This window comes from Carassius auratus, chromosome 39 (assembly GCF_003368295.1).
Source record: "Carassius auratus strain Wakin chromosome 39, ASM336829v1, whole genome shotgun sequence".
In the NCBI taxonomy this organism is placed as follows: domain Eukaryota; kingdom Metazoa; phylum Chordata; class Actinopteri; order Cypriniformes; family Cyprinidae; genus Carassius; species Carassius auratus.
In genome coordinates, this window is record NC_039281.1 from 11,712,920 (window position 1) to 11,732,368 (window position 19,449).

General features: G+C 38.8%; 1 protein-coding gene across 1 annotated transcript in view; it reads right to left on the bottom strand.

The window, feature by feature from the left end:
• Positions 1 to 1,264: 1,264 nt before the first annotated feature.
• The window catches only part of LOC113058038 (sorbin and SH3 domain-containing protein 2-like), a gene marked incomplete at its 5' end in the record, with an annotated part of 34,141 nt that continues 15,956 nt past the window's right edge, over positions 1,265 to 19,449 (bottom strand). The window contains 16 exons of the mRNA XM_026225700.1: positions 1,265 to 1,760; positions 2,007 to 2,113; positions 2,280 to 2,329; positions 3,351 to 3,464; positions 4,287 to 4,487; positions 5,439 to 6,278; positions 8,158 to 8,349; positions 8,693 to 8,821; positions 9,576 to 9,690; positions 9,828 to 9,874; positions 10,026 to 10,111; positions 14,030 to 15,559; positions 15,902 to 16,077; positions 16,641 to 16,690; positions 18,666 to 18,722; positions 19,234 to 19,317. Of these exons, the coding sequence (XP_026081485.1) occupies positions 1,699 to 1,760; positions 2,007 to 2,113; positions 2,280 to 2,329; positions 3,351 to 3,464; positions 4,287 to 4,487; positions 5,439 to 6,278; positions 8,158 to 8,349; positions 8,693 to 8,821; positions 9,576 to 9,690; positions 9,828 to 9,874; positions 10,026 to 10,111; positions 14,030 to 15,559; positions 15,902 to 16,077; positions 16,641 to 16,690; positions 18,666 to 18,722; positions 19,234 to 19,317 (3,840 nt within the window). The remainder of the gene's footprint in view (positions 1,761 to 2,006; positions 2,114 to 2,279; positions 2,330 to 3,350; positions 3,465 to 4,286; positions 4,488 to 5,438; positions 6,279 to 8,157; positions 8,350 to 8,692; positions 8,822 to 9,575; positions 9,691 to 9,827; positions 9,875 to 10,025; positions 10,112 to 14,029; positions 15,560 to 15,901; positions 16,078 to 16,640; positions 16,691 to 18,665; positions 18,723 to 19,233; positions 19,318 to 19,449) is intronic.

The window sequence follows — 19,449 nt, forward strand, 5'->3', positions numbered from 1 at the left end:
TAATTCAATGAGGTATAATATTGCCTAAATTACATATATTATTGGTTCATGTTTCTACTGACTGACACATTTACATTTCTTGCTTTACTGACTGGAATAAAACTGTTAGTCATAGTCTCACAGGAAAATTGAAACGCTGCATATTTTAAATTGAATATGAGTGTAATCATTGTGCTGAACAGATCAGGCATAGAACGTGAACAATTAACAATATATTAAGTATATCATAATGAAAAAACATTTGCTGAATGATCAAATGAACAAAAATAGATTTTTACATACATTTCCTCACTCAAATTGAACCAATCAGAAGGCGACATACAAAATACATGGCTGCCAATTGCAGATTAGTTATTAGGACATCATGTGCTACTCTTATTGGCCATAAATAGATAACAGTGTGTAAACCATAAGCGATGTGCAAGGACACCGAAATATTTCTTATAGGCAGTAGAGACATTAATCGGAATCCGTTTACTACAGTTAACATGGCCATTTTGTTGCTTTTTGTTAGGGATATTGCAATCTCAAAAACGTTATCTCTTTAGATTGAAAAATATCAAAAATATTTTTCTCTTATCTGTAAAATCCTTCAAATGCTCAAAGGAATGTTTGGAGGAAGAACATAGAGCCCTAAAGAACCGGAGGTCATTCTTCTGAACCAGAGAGTTAATAACATACTAAAAAGATGCATGCTGGCAGGAATGTTCTTCTGTAATATCCACTGCCTGACACAAACATGACACCGCAATACTGTTGAGTCTATACAATCTAGATCAGATCAGACATCAGGTCCAGTGTACAAGGGGCACCATCAGTAGATCATTCCTCACCTACTGTATTTCATCCTTCCAATGAAAGAAAATGTGCCTCTTAAAGCTGCGGTAGGTAACTTTTGACGCTCTAGCGGTTAATAAACAGAACTGCTTGCGTCTTGCGGAAGAACATTGTAGCCGGAACTACTTCTCTCTGTTTATGTCTATGAAGAATCACAAAGGTACTGGGTTACTCCGCCGCGGTTTCCCCGAAAGCAATCTAAAATAGTCCGAATATAAACACTTATTATAGGTGCACCCTAGTGATTCAGGACAAGCTAAAAACACGGTTTGGAAAATGGATTCATGGTGTATTCGCTTATTCTATACATTTTTCTACATTTTAAACACAAACAAAGTTACGGACCGCAGCTCTGATTGGTTGTTTCTTACCGGGAGCGATGGAGTTTCTCCAAATGGCAATGGGACCACTGGGAGGAGCCAGAGGAGCTTGATTTTTTCACAGATTATCTGTCTCATATTCTACTGTCAGGACAAAATGACAGGTTTAACAAATATGTAAAAAATATATTTTTACAAAAGTTACCTACTGCAGCTTTAATAAAGTACAAATAAGTAGGGCACTTGATTACTCATTATGTTGAAATTCTTCATCTTAACTAGAAGGCAAGGAAACTCTTTTTTTCAGCTATGAGGAAAAATGTAGGCAACCAAATGTTTTAATTAATGTAATGGTTTCAGAATGTAATTATCAGCATATTTGAACCAAATGACATAAAGGCCTTTTCATCAGTTCCATTACTTTCCACAGGTTGATGACTGGAACATGTCATGTTCATTCCAGCAGGAAGCTGTAGTTGACATTGTCTATCTCTCTTCAGTAGATGTTGGACCATCAGAGATGTGTACTGGAAAAGTCCATTTATTGCTGCTTCACATAGTTCCCAGGAAAGGTTCCAAAAAACTTGGTTCTCCTGCACGTTCCTAAAAAATTTAATATGGAATGAGTCCAACTTTGTATGGTAAAAAATATCATATAGTATATATGTTAAAGTTTATATTTCAATATTTATCTCTCCAAACATCCATGGGCTTGTTTGAACCATGACAGTGTTGACAGTATTTTTTGGGTTGGAGAATAGCACCAGCTAGTGGCAAATATATGAACATCCCTAAAACTCTCATTGCGTAGTAACAGCAACCTGATGAAAATGGAGTTTACAGTCTTACCCACAAACCATCCATCATCACATTTCTCCATGACGTCAACAACGTCGCCCTCCTTCAGTTCCAGCTCATCTTCATTTCGTGGCATGTAGTTAAACAGGGCTTGAAATCTGCGAGAGGAAAGGCTATTTAAGTGTGCTTTCTAAATTAGGTTATATTACAGAATTGGGTCTTGTAATACTGACCAGTTCCCACAATAGAATAATGTTAGCAGAAAACAATGATCTACTTTAAATGCATGGATTGGTGAAACAGAAAAAGATTTGAAATACTTACGGTTCCCCTGTACCTTGAAGCGGATCATGAACATATGCTTGTCTTTGGGACTGAAAAGAGAGAAAACAGGAAAGGTCATTTAAATGTTTCCATCTCTCTTTCTGCTCTATATCCATCTGATACTGTGATTTCCACAGTGCTCATGGAGAACCATTGATGCAAAACCTGAGGCCAGACCTGGATCAGCTGTGTATCTGAACTATGTACATGATCAAACCTGCCTCAAGGTGTTTACAAAAAAAAAGAAATTGCACTTTTTTTCAAATACGTGTGAAGTCCAGGACCCCCGGGGCTCAAGTTACGGCTTTCTAAACCATCAAACAACATATTTTCTAAAACATGTCTGATTGGTGGATTTAGAAACAGTCGGGAAATGCCTTAAATCCTGAAAACGAGGACTTTAGTCCCCTTGTTTGGAAGGACATGTGGGGAATAGGCTGCTTGCCTGGCCCTAAGGGGGTACATACACCTTGTTTAAGCTGTGTACACAGAAAAGATCATTGGGACAGTCCCACGAGTAATCCAAACACTCTATACATTGCTTAAACCAATACTGTATCAACAAGCCAATCTTCTCAGCAGCTTTCAGCCAAAAAACACAAAAACAGCAGAAATCCACTGATCCAGGAAGTCATGGACATGCAGGAAAACCATTTCCAGAGACACTTCCAGCATGCAGACCAAACAAAATGTTATCACTCTAAAACGATGTTAGGACTTAAATGTTATTTTCTCTACCACAAAATGCACTAATGCACACGGACAGTCAAGGCCAAAGTGTTAAGTCTCAGCATTCCCCCATACTTTACTGATGGAATGATACTGCGTACGGAAGCATCACGTGACCATACGCTGACACAAATATATGGCAGTATATTGTATCATTCCTAATATCATTATATCCAGCTGTAGCAGCAAAAATGGAAAGTATTGCACTCAAAACAGTGAATTCCCAGGTCAAATTCAGTGAATGACATTATGCCTTGTGCAGGGATACACTGAAAAGACAGAAAACTGAATTTCCCTAGAGTCAGCTATGCCATTTCCTCACAAGGTGCACATACTCCCTACCCTATGAGATGGTGAAAAGTTTTGACCTCTAACAGGCGATCCGCAGGACCTCCTAGACATCACAGGGCTACGAGGAGGCTTACCAACAACCACAACGTCACGCCTTAACACAGACTGAAAGAACCAGAGCCGAGAGAAGATGATATGAATGTTATGTGCAGTCATAAATAAACACAATTTACCAAAATATACACTACCATTCAAGAGAGTTCGTTCAGTATGTTGTTATTCTTTAAATAAATAAATTATTTTATTTAGCAAAAGTGCATTAATTTGATCAAAAGTAAAAGTAAAGTGTCAAACATTGTAACAAACAATCTGAATCTTAAGTAAATGCTGTTCTTTTGAGCTTTCTATTCACCCCAAAAAATCTACGAACATAAAAAATTTATTAAAATGTAAATCACCATAGTAGAGTGATTTCTGAAGGATCATGTGACACTTAAGACTGAAAATTCAGCTTGGCATCACAGAAAAAATAAGTTTTAAAAGAAAAAAAGGAGCTCCTTTAAATTGTAGTAATATTTAAAAATATCACTGTTCTCTTTCTAAACAAATGGTAGAGTAATAATATATTTATACAAAAATGGGTTAACACGAGTAAGTGAAAATTCTTTATACGACTTGGTTTGTGGGGTTGGGTGATTTAAATATGTCTATGACTTACTAATAATTAATGATTCTAGCTCCCTGCATAACTGTTATAATTGACTGTACCATATGTCAGACATATGAACTAGATTGTTCTGTTTTTCATTTTTAAAGTGTGCACACTTTGGTGCAGCAAATCTCTCAAGGAAACGCATACTGCAGAGATGACATTACGTTATCTTTAATAGGGAATGTTAGTGTCTGTATTATGAAGTGGTAAGACTAGGGGGAAGGGTGGAGGATCATGAGCGCTAGTACAGTCACTAACAAGAACCTTGTCTTTACCTTGGCCTTTGGGGAGCGGAGGTCCTGTCGAGAGAACAGTTTTGCAGAGGGAGGGGGCGACTGTGAAACCCCGGGAAGAGGGGGGGTGGAGTGCGGGGAAGGGGGAGAGTATTTAGCCGATGAGGGCAGTGTGGACGGCAATGACATCTGTGAGGACAGGGGAGAGAGACGTGGAGAGGCATTCTGGGAAACTTCACCCTGCTGGTGTGGAGATGAAAACAGTTATGCATGCCAAATAAATACGTTCATCATCCTCTAGAGATGCTTCAGAATTTAAAGGTGAAGTGTGTCATTTTTTGTTCTGTTAACTTCAAGCAGAATTCCAAAAATGAGAGATGCATTGGAATTTTGGAAACTGAAAATATTCAGTCAAAATGCAGCATCACCCTTCATTTGTTTCAGTCAAAATTATTATTATTATTTTATTCATTTTTTGTTAACTGAGGTGGACGATAGTGCTGGATTGGCAATATTGATTTCTCCTTTTTAATCAATCTCCATTTTGATGAGCCAATATCTTTTTCGTCTATGCTGTTTTCTTTTTATTGATGACTAAAAGCTTCACAAAACATAATTTTGTAGTGAACTACAGTATGTGCTACTTTTAATTCTGAGTGGAAAGACTTAAAGAAACTTCAAAATGATGTCATAGAACATTACATTTCCATCAGGAAAGCCATGTCAGTAGCTTGTTAGTAAGCCAGAAACAGCATTTTGGCTAAATATATGCACAATATTATTTATTCATTTTACTTAATCTATTGTCTTTATTTAATGAATACATCTGTGATAAAAAAAAAAAGAAAAGAAACAAGTTTTTTACAGCCACAACTGATACAAAAACATCCTTATATACAATTTGAGTGTTGACTGTTAAATTAAATTAACTGATAACTAAACTTTATTTTCAGTTTCATATTTTGACGTTTTTTTTTTTTTTGCCCATTAGCAAAAATAATGACCAATAAAAATAAAAACCTAAGTACTTTGCCCATTTTCTATAGCTTTCTCCAAAAAGACTGAATTTAACCTTTACATTATTTAGTAATGAACATTATTTAGAAATGAAAAAAAAAAAATGACACACTTCTCCTGTAAGAAAATCTATTTTGGCTGTTCATTTGGGCAGTATGACCACACAGCGAGCGCTACCTCGATATCTGACCCCTCACTATGGGCAGGTTGGACTGGAGTAAATGTTTTTGATGTCAATGGTTCATTTAAGAAGCTTCTGTCTTCATTCGGCTCCTCCTCTATAAACAGTCTGGGAAGCTTTTCTGTTATATCTGGTTCCTGGCGATAAAATCCCTCCTCTTTTTTGAACGTGCCATTTGATTGGCTGGCCTTGATAATTGACATTAACTCCTCACACAGATCATCTTCAGGGTCTTTAGGTGGAAGAAAGTCCAATGGGGATTTGTGTGCCTCTAAAACAACCAAGTCAATAGGATTTAGCAATTTAGCGGGGCCTGTCCCGTCTGGTTTGTGGAGGTCTTTGCTATCTGAGAACAACTGCAGTTCTTTCTCAGCTAAATCTGCTTTTTGGCTGGAGAAGATCTCTATGGCACTGCTAGACCTGAGGCTGGAGTCAAATATGGGTGAGGTGGGCGAAGGAGTGAAGGAGGCAGAGGTGAGGTAAGGGCTGGGATCAGGGGACATGTAGGACTTTGGGGAGGTGATGGGAATGAAGTGACCCTCTTTGAGCGCAGGAGTGAAGGTGCGGGGTGTGAGGGCCGGAGAGCAACCCAGCATGGAGGAGGCGGGAGAAGATGAGATGGCAGAATCCAATACTTCATAGTACGGCTGGAAATTGGAAGGGAAGGGAGGAGGTGTGGGGGCAGGGGTTCCTGAAGGAGACAGACCCAGAGTAAGGGCCAACCACTCGCTGGTGATGGCCTGAAGGTGTGCGGCTCTCTGTGGACTGGGAGAGGATGAGGAGAGTGGACGGACAGATGGGGATGGAGAGCTGAAGTGGGTACGTACAGATGATGACTTAAGAGAAAGAAGTAGAAAGGAAAGATGAGAGTAAGAAAAAAGTGATAGAGTTTATATACAAAGGAAATTAAGAGAACTGATGGAAAAGATAATTAAAGTGACAGGAAGATAGAGATGAAAAAGCATTCTGCATAGTTACAAGAAAATCCCACCTGGAAAACCATGGTACAAAAACAACACTTTTTATTCCGTAAATCTGACTGATTCCAGATGATTTTATCAGTTTATAGCTAAAGTGTGGGGTTTGGATTCTGTTATGCATAGATTCATTACTGTTTAGATATATAGAGAATCCACACATCATGTTTATTAGATTTCACATAATTTATGGCCATTATCAAAAGAAATTCATTTGTACAGAGCCACACAGCAGATACTCTGTCACTGTGAAAGCTTTATCCAGTCACATATTCAAATTATTGTAAAGGCTTTGCAGGTGAAGTATGTGGGAAAAAACATGCCTAAGTCAAAATTCATGAGCTACAAGGAAGAATATGCTGTCACACTTGCTGTCTGTATTGATCTGTGAGGTGGAAACAACAACAAGGCCACTAAGAGGTCATCTATAAACCAGCAATAAGAGTATCCTGTCCTCACAATACAATCTACCCGTGGGCTTTTCAAGGACTTTCATCTCCTGTGAAATGAAAAGATATTGGACAAACATGACCTAGTATGACAGTTTCTGTCTGTTCAGATTGTGTGTATTGAGAATTAATATTGTTTCCAAAATGTTTTTATTCTTAAGCCATGTTTAAACATGTGTAAAACTTCGACTAATAATTGACAACCAAAAGGTGTCAAAATACGTTTTCATTTTAATAATACACTACTGTTCACGTTTGCGGTCTGTGCATATTTAATTGATCGACTTTCATATTGTCACAAAAGATTCATACTTCTTTTGAACTTTCTTCTCCTCAAAAATATTTATTTTCAACATAGGAAACATTTCTTTTTATCTTCAGAGCACCTTGGTGATCATAAACATTACCAACCTAAAAAATCGTGCTAGCTCCAGTGCTTTAAATAAAGTTTGCTTGTACTATTGTTTTTTATTAATGAAATTGGTTTGATATTTTGTTATTTAATGCAATAATATTCATATTTTTAAGTGTGGCTTAAGTGTCCAAATTCTTTATGGGGTCAATGTATGTACTGTAGTACAAAGTTAAAATGTGTTTGATACAATGTTTGCAATGTTAAGAAATGATAACAGTCCAGTCCAGTCACAGTAGTTCACCTTCACAGAAACTTCCCTTTCAGTAACAGCAGGAGCCGAGCAGCACATGTTTAGCGCAGCAGGTCATGTCCATGTTTTAATTAGCTATACTGGATACTGTCAGGACATGTGATCAATCTGATATAATCCTGCTGGACTCATCTCGTGTAAGCGAAGGAATAAGCCTTTACTTCTTTGTTCTTTAGATGGAATTACAACTCAAGGGCATTAAATATGAAATGAGGCTTATTTTACACAACAAGCCAAAGGTAAGCTAAAGATGACAGAGGTGATCTATTTTGGTACTGGGACAGGTGCCATCTGAGAAAGGATTAATTTTATATTTGCCACCTTGTTGGCACTGATAGTGGCAATATGAGTAACATGATATAAATGAGAGGCTTATTGCCTCTAAAGCCACCGTTTGTCGGCATGGATCATGTATTTAAAGTATAAGTCAGTATTTACCCAGATAAGATTATAAAGTCACTTAACTGGATCAGAGTATATTTTGTGTATGTACTGTATTTAACCTGAAATCCAGATATCCATAGTCACCATGATTTAAACCTCATGAGTAAAATGAGACTTTTTTTAGGTGTTTTTCTTTTCTTTTTTGGTGCATTTTAAGTGGTATTGAAGATGAAAACATACCTTACTGTTCAGCCTGTCATTGGAGTAGCCGGTGGGTATACTGGGCCCAGGAGGTTGACCGGTACTTTTTACTGAAGTCTTCTTAACGATGTCCACATACGACACAGGAAAAATCCCTTGTTTGTTTGTACCTGGGATTTTGCCCTCGAACCAGTTCTTATCCACCTGCCGCAACAGAACAACACGCTCGCCCTGGAAGACACAAACACAAGATATCAGGTGGTGTATTTGGTGCATCGAAATCAGAATGTGCAAAATGACAACATCATAACCAATTAATAATGTATACAACTATATGGAGAAGTCGTGGATGGTTGAGGCAAAAGTTCCATCTTTTATTTTTTGAGGATGTTTTTTGTCTTGTTGCTTTATTTCTTATCAAGAGTTCATTAGAACATTAGCATTCAGTAAAAAGTGAGAATTATTTAGCAGAAAACATGTTCTTAAGTGGTTGGACACATTAAGAGATGGATTAATGAGCACATGCTGAAACTAAAAAATGTTTATGACAGCAGTACTCAGATAAAAAGTTTACTTTTCTTAACGAAAGTTCCACATTAGTATCAGCATTAAAGTTGTAGTGCGCAATTGCTTCTCCGATTTCTTTGCTTTGGGCTGGTGGTGGAGGTCTCACTGGCTGATGTCTCTCTGAAGGAGGGATTTTCTGTGAAGAGACAGAAGTTAAAAGAGGCAGTATATTAGCTATATCTCCAATGAGCCAAACCAGACTATCTTTTAAAGGGATAGTTCACCTCAAAATTATAATTCTGTCATTAATTATTCATTGCGTTACAAACCCATAAGACCTTCATTCATCTTCGTAACACAAATGAATATATTTTTGATGAAATCTGAGAGCTATCTGACCCTGCATAGACAGCAATGCAACCACGACATTCAAAGCCCAGAAACATAGTAAGGACATCATTAAAATAGCATCATTAAAATAAAATATGTGACATCAGAGGTTCAACATTAATTTTATGAAGCTATGAGAATACTTTTTGTACACAAAGAAAACACTTTAGAATAGGGAGCACTTACTCACTATTAATTACGACTTTTCCCCCATTTGTCACCCTCTGCTTGCAAACAAGGGTTAGGGTTAGGGTTAGCACATCCAGGTTCTACATCAGAACTCGGGCTCCTGTGTCAGCAGCACCACACGCACATGTGTTACTCTGGAACCATTGAATCACATGGAGTAATTAACAATGCCTTTCCTACCTTTCTAGGCCGTGAACGTGTAGTTCCTTTGCTGTCTATGCAGGGTCAGAAAGCTCATGGATTTCATCAAAAATATCTTAATTCGTGTTCCGAAGATGAACGAAGGTCTCACGGGTTTGGAACGACATGAAGGTGAGTAGTAAATTACAGAATTTAAATTTTTGTGTTAATTATCTCTTTAAAGTACACACCTCCACATATGAAATGGGAAAGATGCCCATGTGTCCACGGTGTTCTCCTTCATACCAGTTATTATCTATCTGCCGAGTGATGTATACCATTTCTCCTTTCTTAAACGCCAGCTCTCTGGAAGGAAATAAGTATCAAGTTAACTCTATTCCACATGGGGAAATTATGTACAAGGAAGACATAAATAATACATGAAGATTTGCTGACTGATTGTAGCACATCAAATGCAGCAAGGGTTTGTAAGTTGTTCTTACTTTGCTGTCTGTGCTTTGAAGTCATATATTGCTCTGGCTGGCAGTTTCTGTCAAGTGAACGAATCGGAGAAATCAAACTTAATTACATGCTGTCATGAGGTGGGTTTATTTGCAGTTTGATCAAAGCTCAGATAAAATATTTATGATTTGACTAAATTTTTTGCAGGAACATGTTACAAAGTAATGCATATTCCCTACCTCTCTGACATCAGAAGTTTGTTTCCTGCTCTGTAGTGTGTGGCGGCCCACGTCAGGGTATGAGTATTCTCTGGATGTGTCCTGATCTAGAAAGAACAGAGAGGTAAAAGGATTCAAAGACAAGCCTCACAAAGAACCAAAACTATGACAGTACATGCGTGGGAACAAGCAGTAGCAAAGGAAACAATGATTTGGGGCTTGATGAGAGAAAATGCAGACAAAATAAAAAGAAAACAAGAAAACACAAATACAAAATGTATTTTATTGACCAATAAAAAGTAAATAATGTAAATATATATTTAAAAAAATGAATAATTAAGTAAGATTCCATGAATCATCTCATAAGTTGCTACACCCATCCTCTACACTCATATCCCCACCAGTGGTGGACAGTAACGGAGTAGCTTTACTTCGTTACTGTAGCCTACTTAAGTACATTTTTCAAGTATCTGTACTTTACTGAAGTAGTTTTATTTTGAGTAACTTTTACTTCACTACATTCCAAAGCATAAGATCGTACTTTTAACTTCACTACATTTCATAAAACATATCGTTACTCCCTATAATATATCACGTGCTCCGACACGCAGAAGCGGTGTCTGACTCATCATGAACGAACTGAGTCTTTTCAAAATAAACCTTTAAATCGGATCGCGAATCGCACCAAACGATTCGTTTACGAATTAGAATGATCCGATTGCAGCTGTTCTGGAGTCGACCACTCACTGATTCAAATGAACCGTTCAGTGTGAGTCTACAGAAGTAAGAACCGTGAGATATTGTGAGCGCGTGCGTCTGATGTTGCTAAAAGTAAGTTATTAATGTCGGAATTTAGGATTAATTATTGTAACTGAAAATCATATTTTTTATTATTTATTTTATATTTTTTATTTTGATAATTTAGAATTATTACTGAAATACAACCTTTTTTTGTTTCAAACAGTTCATTGAACTATAATAAATGAAGTACCTGAAGCTGACAATGAAGTAAATGTATAATAATTAGCAAAGATGATTAATTTAGCGCTGTAAACGCGCGTGTGAGGGGCGGAGACGCGCTGCGGAGCGTCAGACGCGCTTGAGGACCAAACACAGCAGAGCGGTAGGAAACTTCACTGCTCTCTCTTTTACTATAGCGATTTATTTTTAGATACGTGATCTGAGTCTTTCATAGAGTTGTAGAGTTAGAGTTAGAGTTATTAGAGAAATAGAATTATTTTTTACATTCTTTGGTCGAAGTTTTCAGATCGGCAATTCGGAGCCTGTTCGCGACTCTGTTGATTCAGATCGGCACTTCGGAGCATGTTCGCGACTCGGTTGATTCAGATCGGGACTTCACAGCCTGTTCGCGACTCGGTTGATTCAGATCGGGACTTCTGGACTTCGGAGCATTTTCGCGACTCGGTTGATTCAGATCGGGACTTCGGAGCATGTTCGCGACTCGGTTGATTCAGATCGGGACTTCGGAGCATGTTCGCGACTCGGTTGATTCAGATCGGCACTTCGGAGCATGTTCCCTACTCGGTTGATTCAGATCAGGACTTCGGAGCCTGTTCGCGACTCGGGTGATTAAGATCGGCACTTCGGAGCATGTTCGCGACTCGGTTGATTCAGATCGGCACTTCGGAGCATGTTCCCTACTCGGTTGATTCAGATCAGGACTTCGGAGCCTGTTCGCGACTCGGGTGATTAAGATCGGCACTTCGGAGCATGTTCGCGACTCGGTTGATTCAGATCGGCACTTCGGAGCATGTTCGCGACTCCGTTGATTCAGATCGGCACTTCGGAGCCTGTTCGCGACTCGGTTGATTAAGATTGGGACTTCGGAGCATGTTCGCGACTCGGTTGATTCAGATCGGCACTTCGGAGCCTGTTGGCGACTCGGTTGATTCAGATTGGGACTTCGGAGCATGTTTGATATTTTGTTTTAATTCAGATCTCGAAGCAGGAAGTGTTTATCAAACAGTTAATTGGTGATAAATGAATATTTGAACTTGAGGCTTTTTTTTTAGACGAGTAACGTTAGACAGACATGAATGTTTATTCAGAACGGTACTGAAAATAAGTAAATATTGTAGCTGATGCTAAATGTCTAGCAGGCTTGCTGGTGCTAACTTGAGGTAATTTTTATAAATAATGTCCAAATATTTTTATTCAACCACCTATATATATATATATATATAGATAGATAGATATAGATATATAGATTACATCTGGGGAGAAAAGAAAGGATGTGATGTTCAGAACATGGTAACTACAGTAATTATCAAAGAGGGGAAGAGATGCACCCGTTTGGCCAGGGGTGTTCTTACACCGCAGACAAGGTTTGAGAAGGAAAAAAATCATTAAGAAAATATAATTATATTTTCCTTAAGATGTTCTTCCTAACTTCAGGCCTTATTATCTTGTCATATATAACTGTGGTGTTCTGTAAAACCACAAACTTTAAAATACTTTTTTCTTACGGGTGAAGATCAGATTATCATCTCTGTTTTCTCTCAGGTACATCACAGTGTAAGCTTCACAGTGAACATTACTCTCATAAGCGTAGTCCATATCAACAACAAAAATATATCTTGACTCCATATAGTGGTTATTTTGGAAAAAAAATCCCAGGTATTTTGAGCAGTAGGATTATAAAAAAAAAAAAAAAAGTGCTAATATAAAATTAAATTAGCCTATATAAAATTGCAAACATCTATCTTTCAGTACTTTTTTACTTAAGTACATACAAAATTGATTACTTTTGTACTTTCACTTGAGTAAAATTGAAAAAGGAGTACTTTTACTTTTACTGGAGTAATATTTTATTATTTGTATCTGTACTTTTACTCAAGTACTTGATTTGTGTACTTCGTCCACCACTGATCCCCACTATAGAACATGTGTATTTATAATAGATCCGCAAATGGTTAGCTGGCACCTGTGCCAACTGTGGGCAAGCCCCCTTGCTCCGAACAATTTTTCATTTATATACACTGTGCACTATGCAAAGTCGCATTTCTTTATGATTAAAAAATAAAGAAAGAAATCATAAAACAATCATCTTTTCCAAAAAACAAATGACTAAAATTTTAGGTACTGAGGCTGATCTCATAATCTATGTCAGGTTTGACACAGTAAACAATTGAGATTTATAAGAGAGTATGTTTCTTCCCAAGCCAATAAAATCTCAAATCTGTTTTTAGATCGCATGCTTCTGCTGCTCAAGTCATCTGTCCAATGCTATTTATATAGAGTGAAACTTCACAAGGTTATATTTCTTTTGTGGCAAGCCCCCACACTACCTAATGTTCTGATTCCAAGAGAATGTGTGAACTTTAAAAAATATATACCTTCAAGCATCTGTCTGTCAAATACAGCAATGTTTTGTAAATGGAGTAGGGAAATAACTTTAAATAAATGTTTGATCAAAGAGAAAGTAAACAAAAATACAATGTGACAAAATGAGGAAATGAAAGACATGGGGACAAAATCAGATAAGGCAGAAGATGTTGGTATGAGTCATGCTCTCTGATGTTCCTTGTGACTGGGTGTCCAGTAATGCTCCTGGAGGGCCACTGCCCGGCAAAGTTTAGCTCCAATTAAACACCCTTGAACCAGCTAATAAATATCTTCAGGCTTACTCGAAACTTGCAAGCAACTTGGAGCTAAACTCTAAAGCAGTGGTTCTCATCTCCAGTCCTGGGGACCTGCACATTTTCTATGTCTTCCATATCTTATGCACCTGATTCAGATCGCCAGCTCGTTAAGAGGGAGCTCCATGAACTGAGTGTCAGATTAGAGAGAGATACAAAATGTACAGAGCAGTAGATCCCTGGGACCGAAGTTGAGAACTACTGGGCTAGAGGATGTTGGCCTTCCAGGAGTGGGTTTGAACACCCTTGCTCTAACCAAGCACATTTACAAACACAGATGGAAAATAGCAATGGTGGACGAGCAGAGCTCAAACACGGGGGCCAGAGGGGGATTTGGGAAACCAGAGATGGATAAGTAGAGTCCACCTTGATAGCAGTTTTCAAAGTTGTGTTTCCTCTGGTTGTTGTTGCTGTCTATATGGTTGTGAGAGGCACTATGGGACAGGTGTGAGTACTCAGATTGGTGAGTGTCCTGGCTGGACATGCCGTCAGGCTGCGGGTGGTAAGAGCGAGGCTGAATTGTAGGGCTGCTTCTCCCCAGCACGTGCAGGGATGAATTCCTCTCAGGAATGTCAGGAAGCAACTCCACCAGCAATCTATGAAGAATGTTGTTGTCTGGAAAGTTACCCCTGTGCTTCTCAGTGCAGACGTGGTCGTAGATGTCTTTCAGGGCTGAATCTAGAGCTTCATACATACAGCTCTTGGAGTTTGGCAATCGGGAACAACTCAAAGGTGACAGGTTCTTCCGGCGGAAAGGCACTGGGCTGACCAGGAAGGCGAGCTTGCTGAGACCAAACTCTGATTCTTCTACGCGCAAATGTTGCATCCGGTCCTGCTTGGCCCTCTCGTGCTTGATCATAGTGGTGAAGCGTGTGTAGGAAGCTGGACAGCGGCTCTTGCAAGAGCTCACAAGCTGCCTGTGATAATTATGGTGGTGCCCCAGTCCACAGAAGCTCTCGGAGGAGGCAAATGAACACACGTCAAACTCCCTCTCGCTACAGAAGGATGAGCCCTCCATCTGGATGAAGTCACTAAGATCAGATACTACAGCATCATGCTCACTGTCTGAGTAGTCGTGTTGCATGGTAGTGTTTTGTAATTGGTCACTGGTGACTTGAATGTGGATTGGCACTTTGGTTTTTATCTTGGGGTATTGAGGGCGTCCTTCAGGAGTATTTCTGGCTAGTGGTTCTTCATCCAGTAATGACTCAATAGAAAGGCTACGCTTGGGGGCGCTGGCCCTTCTCCAAGAACCCCTGATCAGGCACTCATCCCCAAGATTTGGCATGGATTTAGACTTCTGGATCAGACTCTCAAATTCAGAAATCCTGTTGTGCACCATTTCCCTAGGCACCTCTTCCTTACAGCTCTTGTTGCCAGTACGTCTGTCCTTCCGCTGTTCGCTCTCATACTTATGGATCCTGGCTTTGACCGAGCATATCACTGTAGAGTTCATCAGCTCTTGACGGTTGATGTGATGCATCTTTTTGTAGAGTTTGAGGAAGCCTGGTGCATCGTGGGCCGAGCGGTGCCTTGTCCTCTCCCTATGATCCTCAGACTCTTGGGCGTCACTGCACTGTGATGCCTCTAGTTCGCCGTTGTGCAACAAGGAGCCGGTGCTTTCCAAATGGGTCCGCACTTTCCTTCCCCTCCCGTCAGAGAGAAGGTCATCACAGCTCCGGGATTTGAGCTTAGATGTGGTCTCCTCTGAGATCATCCAGTCTTCTGGGTGCTCTTGTGTTGTTTTCCAGCCTTCAGGGAGGCTGGAGAAGCCTTCTGAGACAGCCAAGAAACTGTTCTCATTTTGCCCTTTCTTTTGATATGTGGATTCTGAGGTAGCACTGTTTGGATTATGACCATTTAAATGTGCTGTTTGCATATTGCTCACATCCCCACCTTAGATATCCACCACAAGCAGCATGGTAAAAAAGAGACATGAGAAGACATTAAAAGGTAACTGACGCACAGGAGTGAAAAGTAAGGATGTTTATACTACAACCTGGAGGAAAACTGGAGAGAAATCAGACATCTTGATCAACAAGCAATTGATATGCTACACTACACTGAGACAAGATTGTAAACACTAAATAATGCATTGAATTTTATTAATGCAAAGGGAAAGTCGTTTAAAATTCTGCTTGCACTGCGAGGAGCAAAATGAACATTGTCTGCGAACCTTCTCGTGTTGCTTATTCTTTCTGTAACGTGCACAATTGTAGCTGCTTGTCTGACATCTACCTTTAGTCCTGATGTCGGCGGGGGAGCTGGGGCTGGTGAGGGGATTCCTCTGGGTGCTGCTGCTCCTGGGTAACTCTTGTGGTCTGACAGACGTTTGTGATGTGCCCACACTGCTCTGAGCCCTGGGCTGAGCGGCTGCAGGTTCAGATTTCCGTCTCTTGTTATCACTGGCAGAGCTGCAGAATCAATGTGACTGAGGATTTATATTAACCAATAAAAAATGTAAATTGTTATAAACAACGAAAAAAAGGGACTCCTAGGTTTAGAATGAAAGGTAATCTAATCTCCATCTGAAAATAATGCCATGGTTTCTCACCTATAGTGACTTCAAAATATATTAGAAAAAGTTTGTTAGATTTGAAAGTATTTGATTTTATTATTATATAATACATATAATATACGATTTTCTTATTAATTATATTATAAAATACTTTAGTGAATGATACAAGCAAGCAAATATTATAAAACACAACAAAAAGTAGTCCGACACTTTCTGAATGTTAAACTTAAAAGAACAAGTTCTGTAAGGTCATGACCTGCACCATGCATCCAAATAAGAATGACCTTGGGATCAGCTGGTTAAAAGTCATTGCAAAAAAATGTTTGAGGAAAAGGTCGGTTTTCATTTGTCACTTTGTTTGATATTTTCTAAACATATTTAAGAAAAAAAATGTATGCAATAAAGTGTGGAGATTTGTGCGACTTTCAAATAATTTCAATGCATTTACAGTGAACCTACCATGATGTTCTTTCAAGGCTCCTGTCTGTGGATGACTGAAAAAGGGAGGTCTGCAACAGATGAAGGAGAAAAGGTAGGGTGAATTCCTCGCTTAATATCCACACTAAATTTACAGTATAGGTTTCTTTGACACCCAGCACTCTCCTTCACAAATCCAACAGTTGTTAAAAGAGTCAAAAAAACTCCAATGTCTGGAGACAGTGACATGGGCCAGCTGTCTCTTGAAAAGCCCAGCCATTCCCAGGACAGCTAGATGCGTTAGATCACTTACGAGGGTTTCTATGTCGAACAAAGCAGGGAATTCCTTGTACGCATGGCTGGAGTAGATAATCATCTTCCTGTTTGCTGAAGCTCTGAGCAGTGTTATCGGGAACAGCTCTCCAGACCCGCAGCAGACACCCCTTGTGTTTTTTTAACCCTCTTTAAAAGTAGCCCAAGCATGTAGTTCCAGAACTGTCTCCTCAGTGTGGCACATTTACATTTAGTCAACATAAATACAGCTCTGAGTGACAGATACCCCAATAGCAGGCTCAGAATTGGGTTGCAAAGCCTCTGTTACAATTTTGAGCAATTTTACAGCATTCCTCAAATCATAACTGTTACTACACTGGCCTCTGTGTTACGTTCTCTTCTTAAAGTGGTCAGTAGCAATTCATAGGGAGGAACCGATTAAAAAATCAGCAGCATTTTTAAGACAAATTCACTAAACAGCTGTGCCACTTTCATGTGGTAGATACATCTTTATCAGTAGCAAATTTGTGCAAAATGCACCGAAATAGTGCTATATCATGGCATTCTTTCAATCACGCCTCATTTCTATGTAAACATTATAGATATAGATAAACCATAATTACAAAACAATGCATTCGATGTTACATGATTTGCATAATTCTGAATAGGGGGCTAAAACAACTTAATGTGTGCAAGAAAGCGACACCATTCATTTATTCTTAATTAATTATCCCCTTTGACAGCGAGCAAACTATATTTACAATGACAGAAAAAAGCCTGTGAGTGAAAGAGGAGCTGTAATATGAGACTGTAGATGGCATGTCCATAGATCCTTCACCTCCTACAAACACATGGACAGAATCGGCAGATGACAGCCAGGAGGAAGTGCTCATATCTCACGATAAATATATGATGTAATAATAGACAGAACTGTAATTATGATAAGAGAAGCAAATGAAGATGTAGATGCATTAAACAGATTCTTAAGACATTGAATAAAACATGTCCCACACTATCACCTGCAATTGCTTTTGTAAGGAGCAGCACTTATATTTTTTATAATAATCAGAGGATCATTACAATGTTTTTAACTCAAATTTACCATGCCATCCTTATATGCAGGTAACTATTTAATCAAAATTCTGAAAAGACATTAGATGTGTCCCAATACTTATGCACTATTCTTTGCCATTTTCAAATAGAGTGAGTAGTGTGTTTGCACTGAAAATTCAAAAAAGATAAAAGGGTGCTTCAAATACCCAGCTGATGCACTTATTTAACATAAGAAAACTTATGTTGCATACTTCATGGATACTTAACTGTCACACATTTCCTTACATAGCGGACTCTAATGCTAAATTACAAAATATCCTTATAAAATGTATACACTAGACAGTTGTGTACATATTAGGTAGTGTAAGGTATAATAAATTACTCAGGACACGACTACCATCACTTAAAAAAATATATGCATGTATGTACAGTATGTGTGTGTATGTATTTATATAAATCAATACAAAATATTAATCAACACCTCTGAACATGATTTACAGACTTTTTCTCTTTGCATAAACCTTTTACTTTTTTATTTTACTTTAGTCCAATATGTGGCATATCTGAAAAATCAATTAGTGTATTGCTTTAGTTAAAAAAATTGAGGTTAAGTGGTCTTAATGAGGAAGGTTTGAGAAGGTAGGCACTATCTTATTTCAGTTAATTTCTCTCTTTCGTTCCCCAAGTTGGTCAGTAAAGCAGTTAATCACTCAGTTAATCACTCCTTCAGTCATTCTTTACCTCCGATCGGAATCGAGGTGAGCTCTCTGGATTGTAATCGAGATGTTTTTTTGGAGGCTTCACATAGAGATGGGATAGAGGCAGGGAACAGCAGTGAAACAGTAACATAACAAGAGAGAAAGTAAAGTCACATGACTACAAGAGCGACAAAGTGACAACCACAAACTATAAAGTTGCAAATATGCATCAAAAACACTACACACCGCAGTACAGCTCCTTTTATAGAAACACAACCTGTAGCACGCCACGTCAAAGACTACTAAACTACACACACCTTGCATAAAGAGTGAAAAGTCGAAAATCTAGTAAAGTCATGCAATATGCTCAACTGAATCCACAACAGATTTTATCATCAGCAAACAAAAGCCTAATATACAGAGTTCTCATTTATCACACTCCAGTTATTTATCCCACTCCACTGTATGTTACAGTGTCCAGAACTGTGTGCGCAGTCATTTCAGACATGTCCACCACAGGCTGACAGCATGTGAAGCATGTATCTGACCTTTCCACCCCCACACCGATCACAAGCGGCATGCTAGCAGCACCAAACCAAAGCCACACTTACCGGCCGCCCAAACTCCAGTTCAGCAAAGAACTTATACCACGGCTCATTTTCTAAATCTATGTCCTCTGGCCTTAAGTTACTTCTCTGGTGTTGAGAATGAAAGCAAGTGGGAGAAGAAGATGAAAATAAGGGATGAAATGAGATAATCATGTGAATGTGACAGATACAGATACAGATGTAAAACGAGGAATGCCTTCATTGGACAAGAAACAAGTT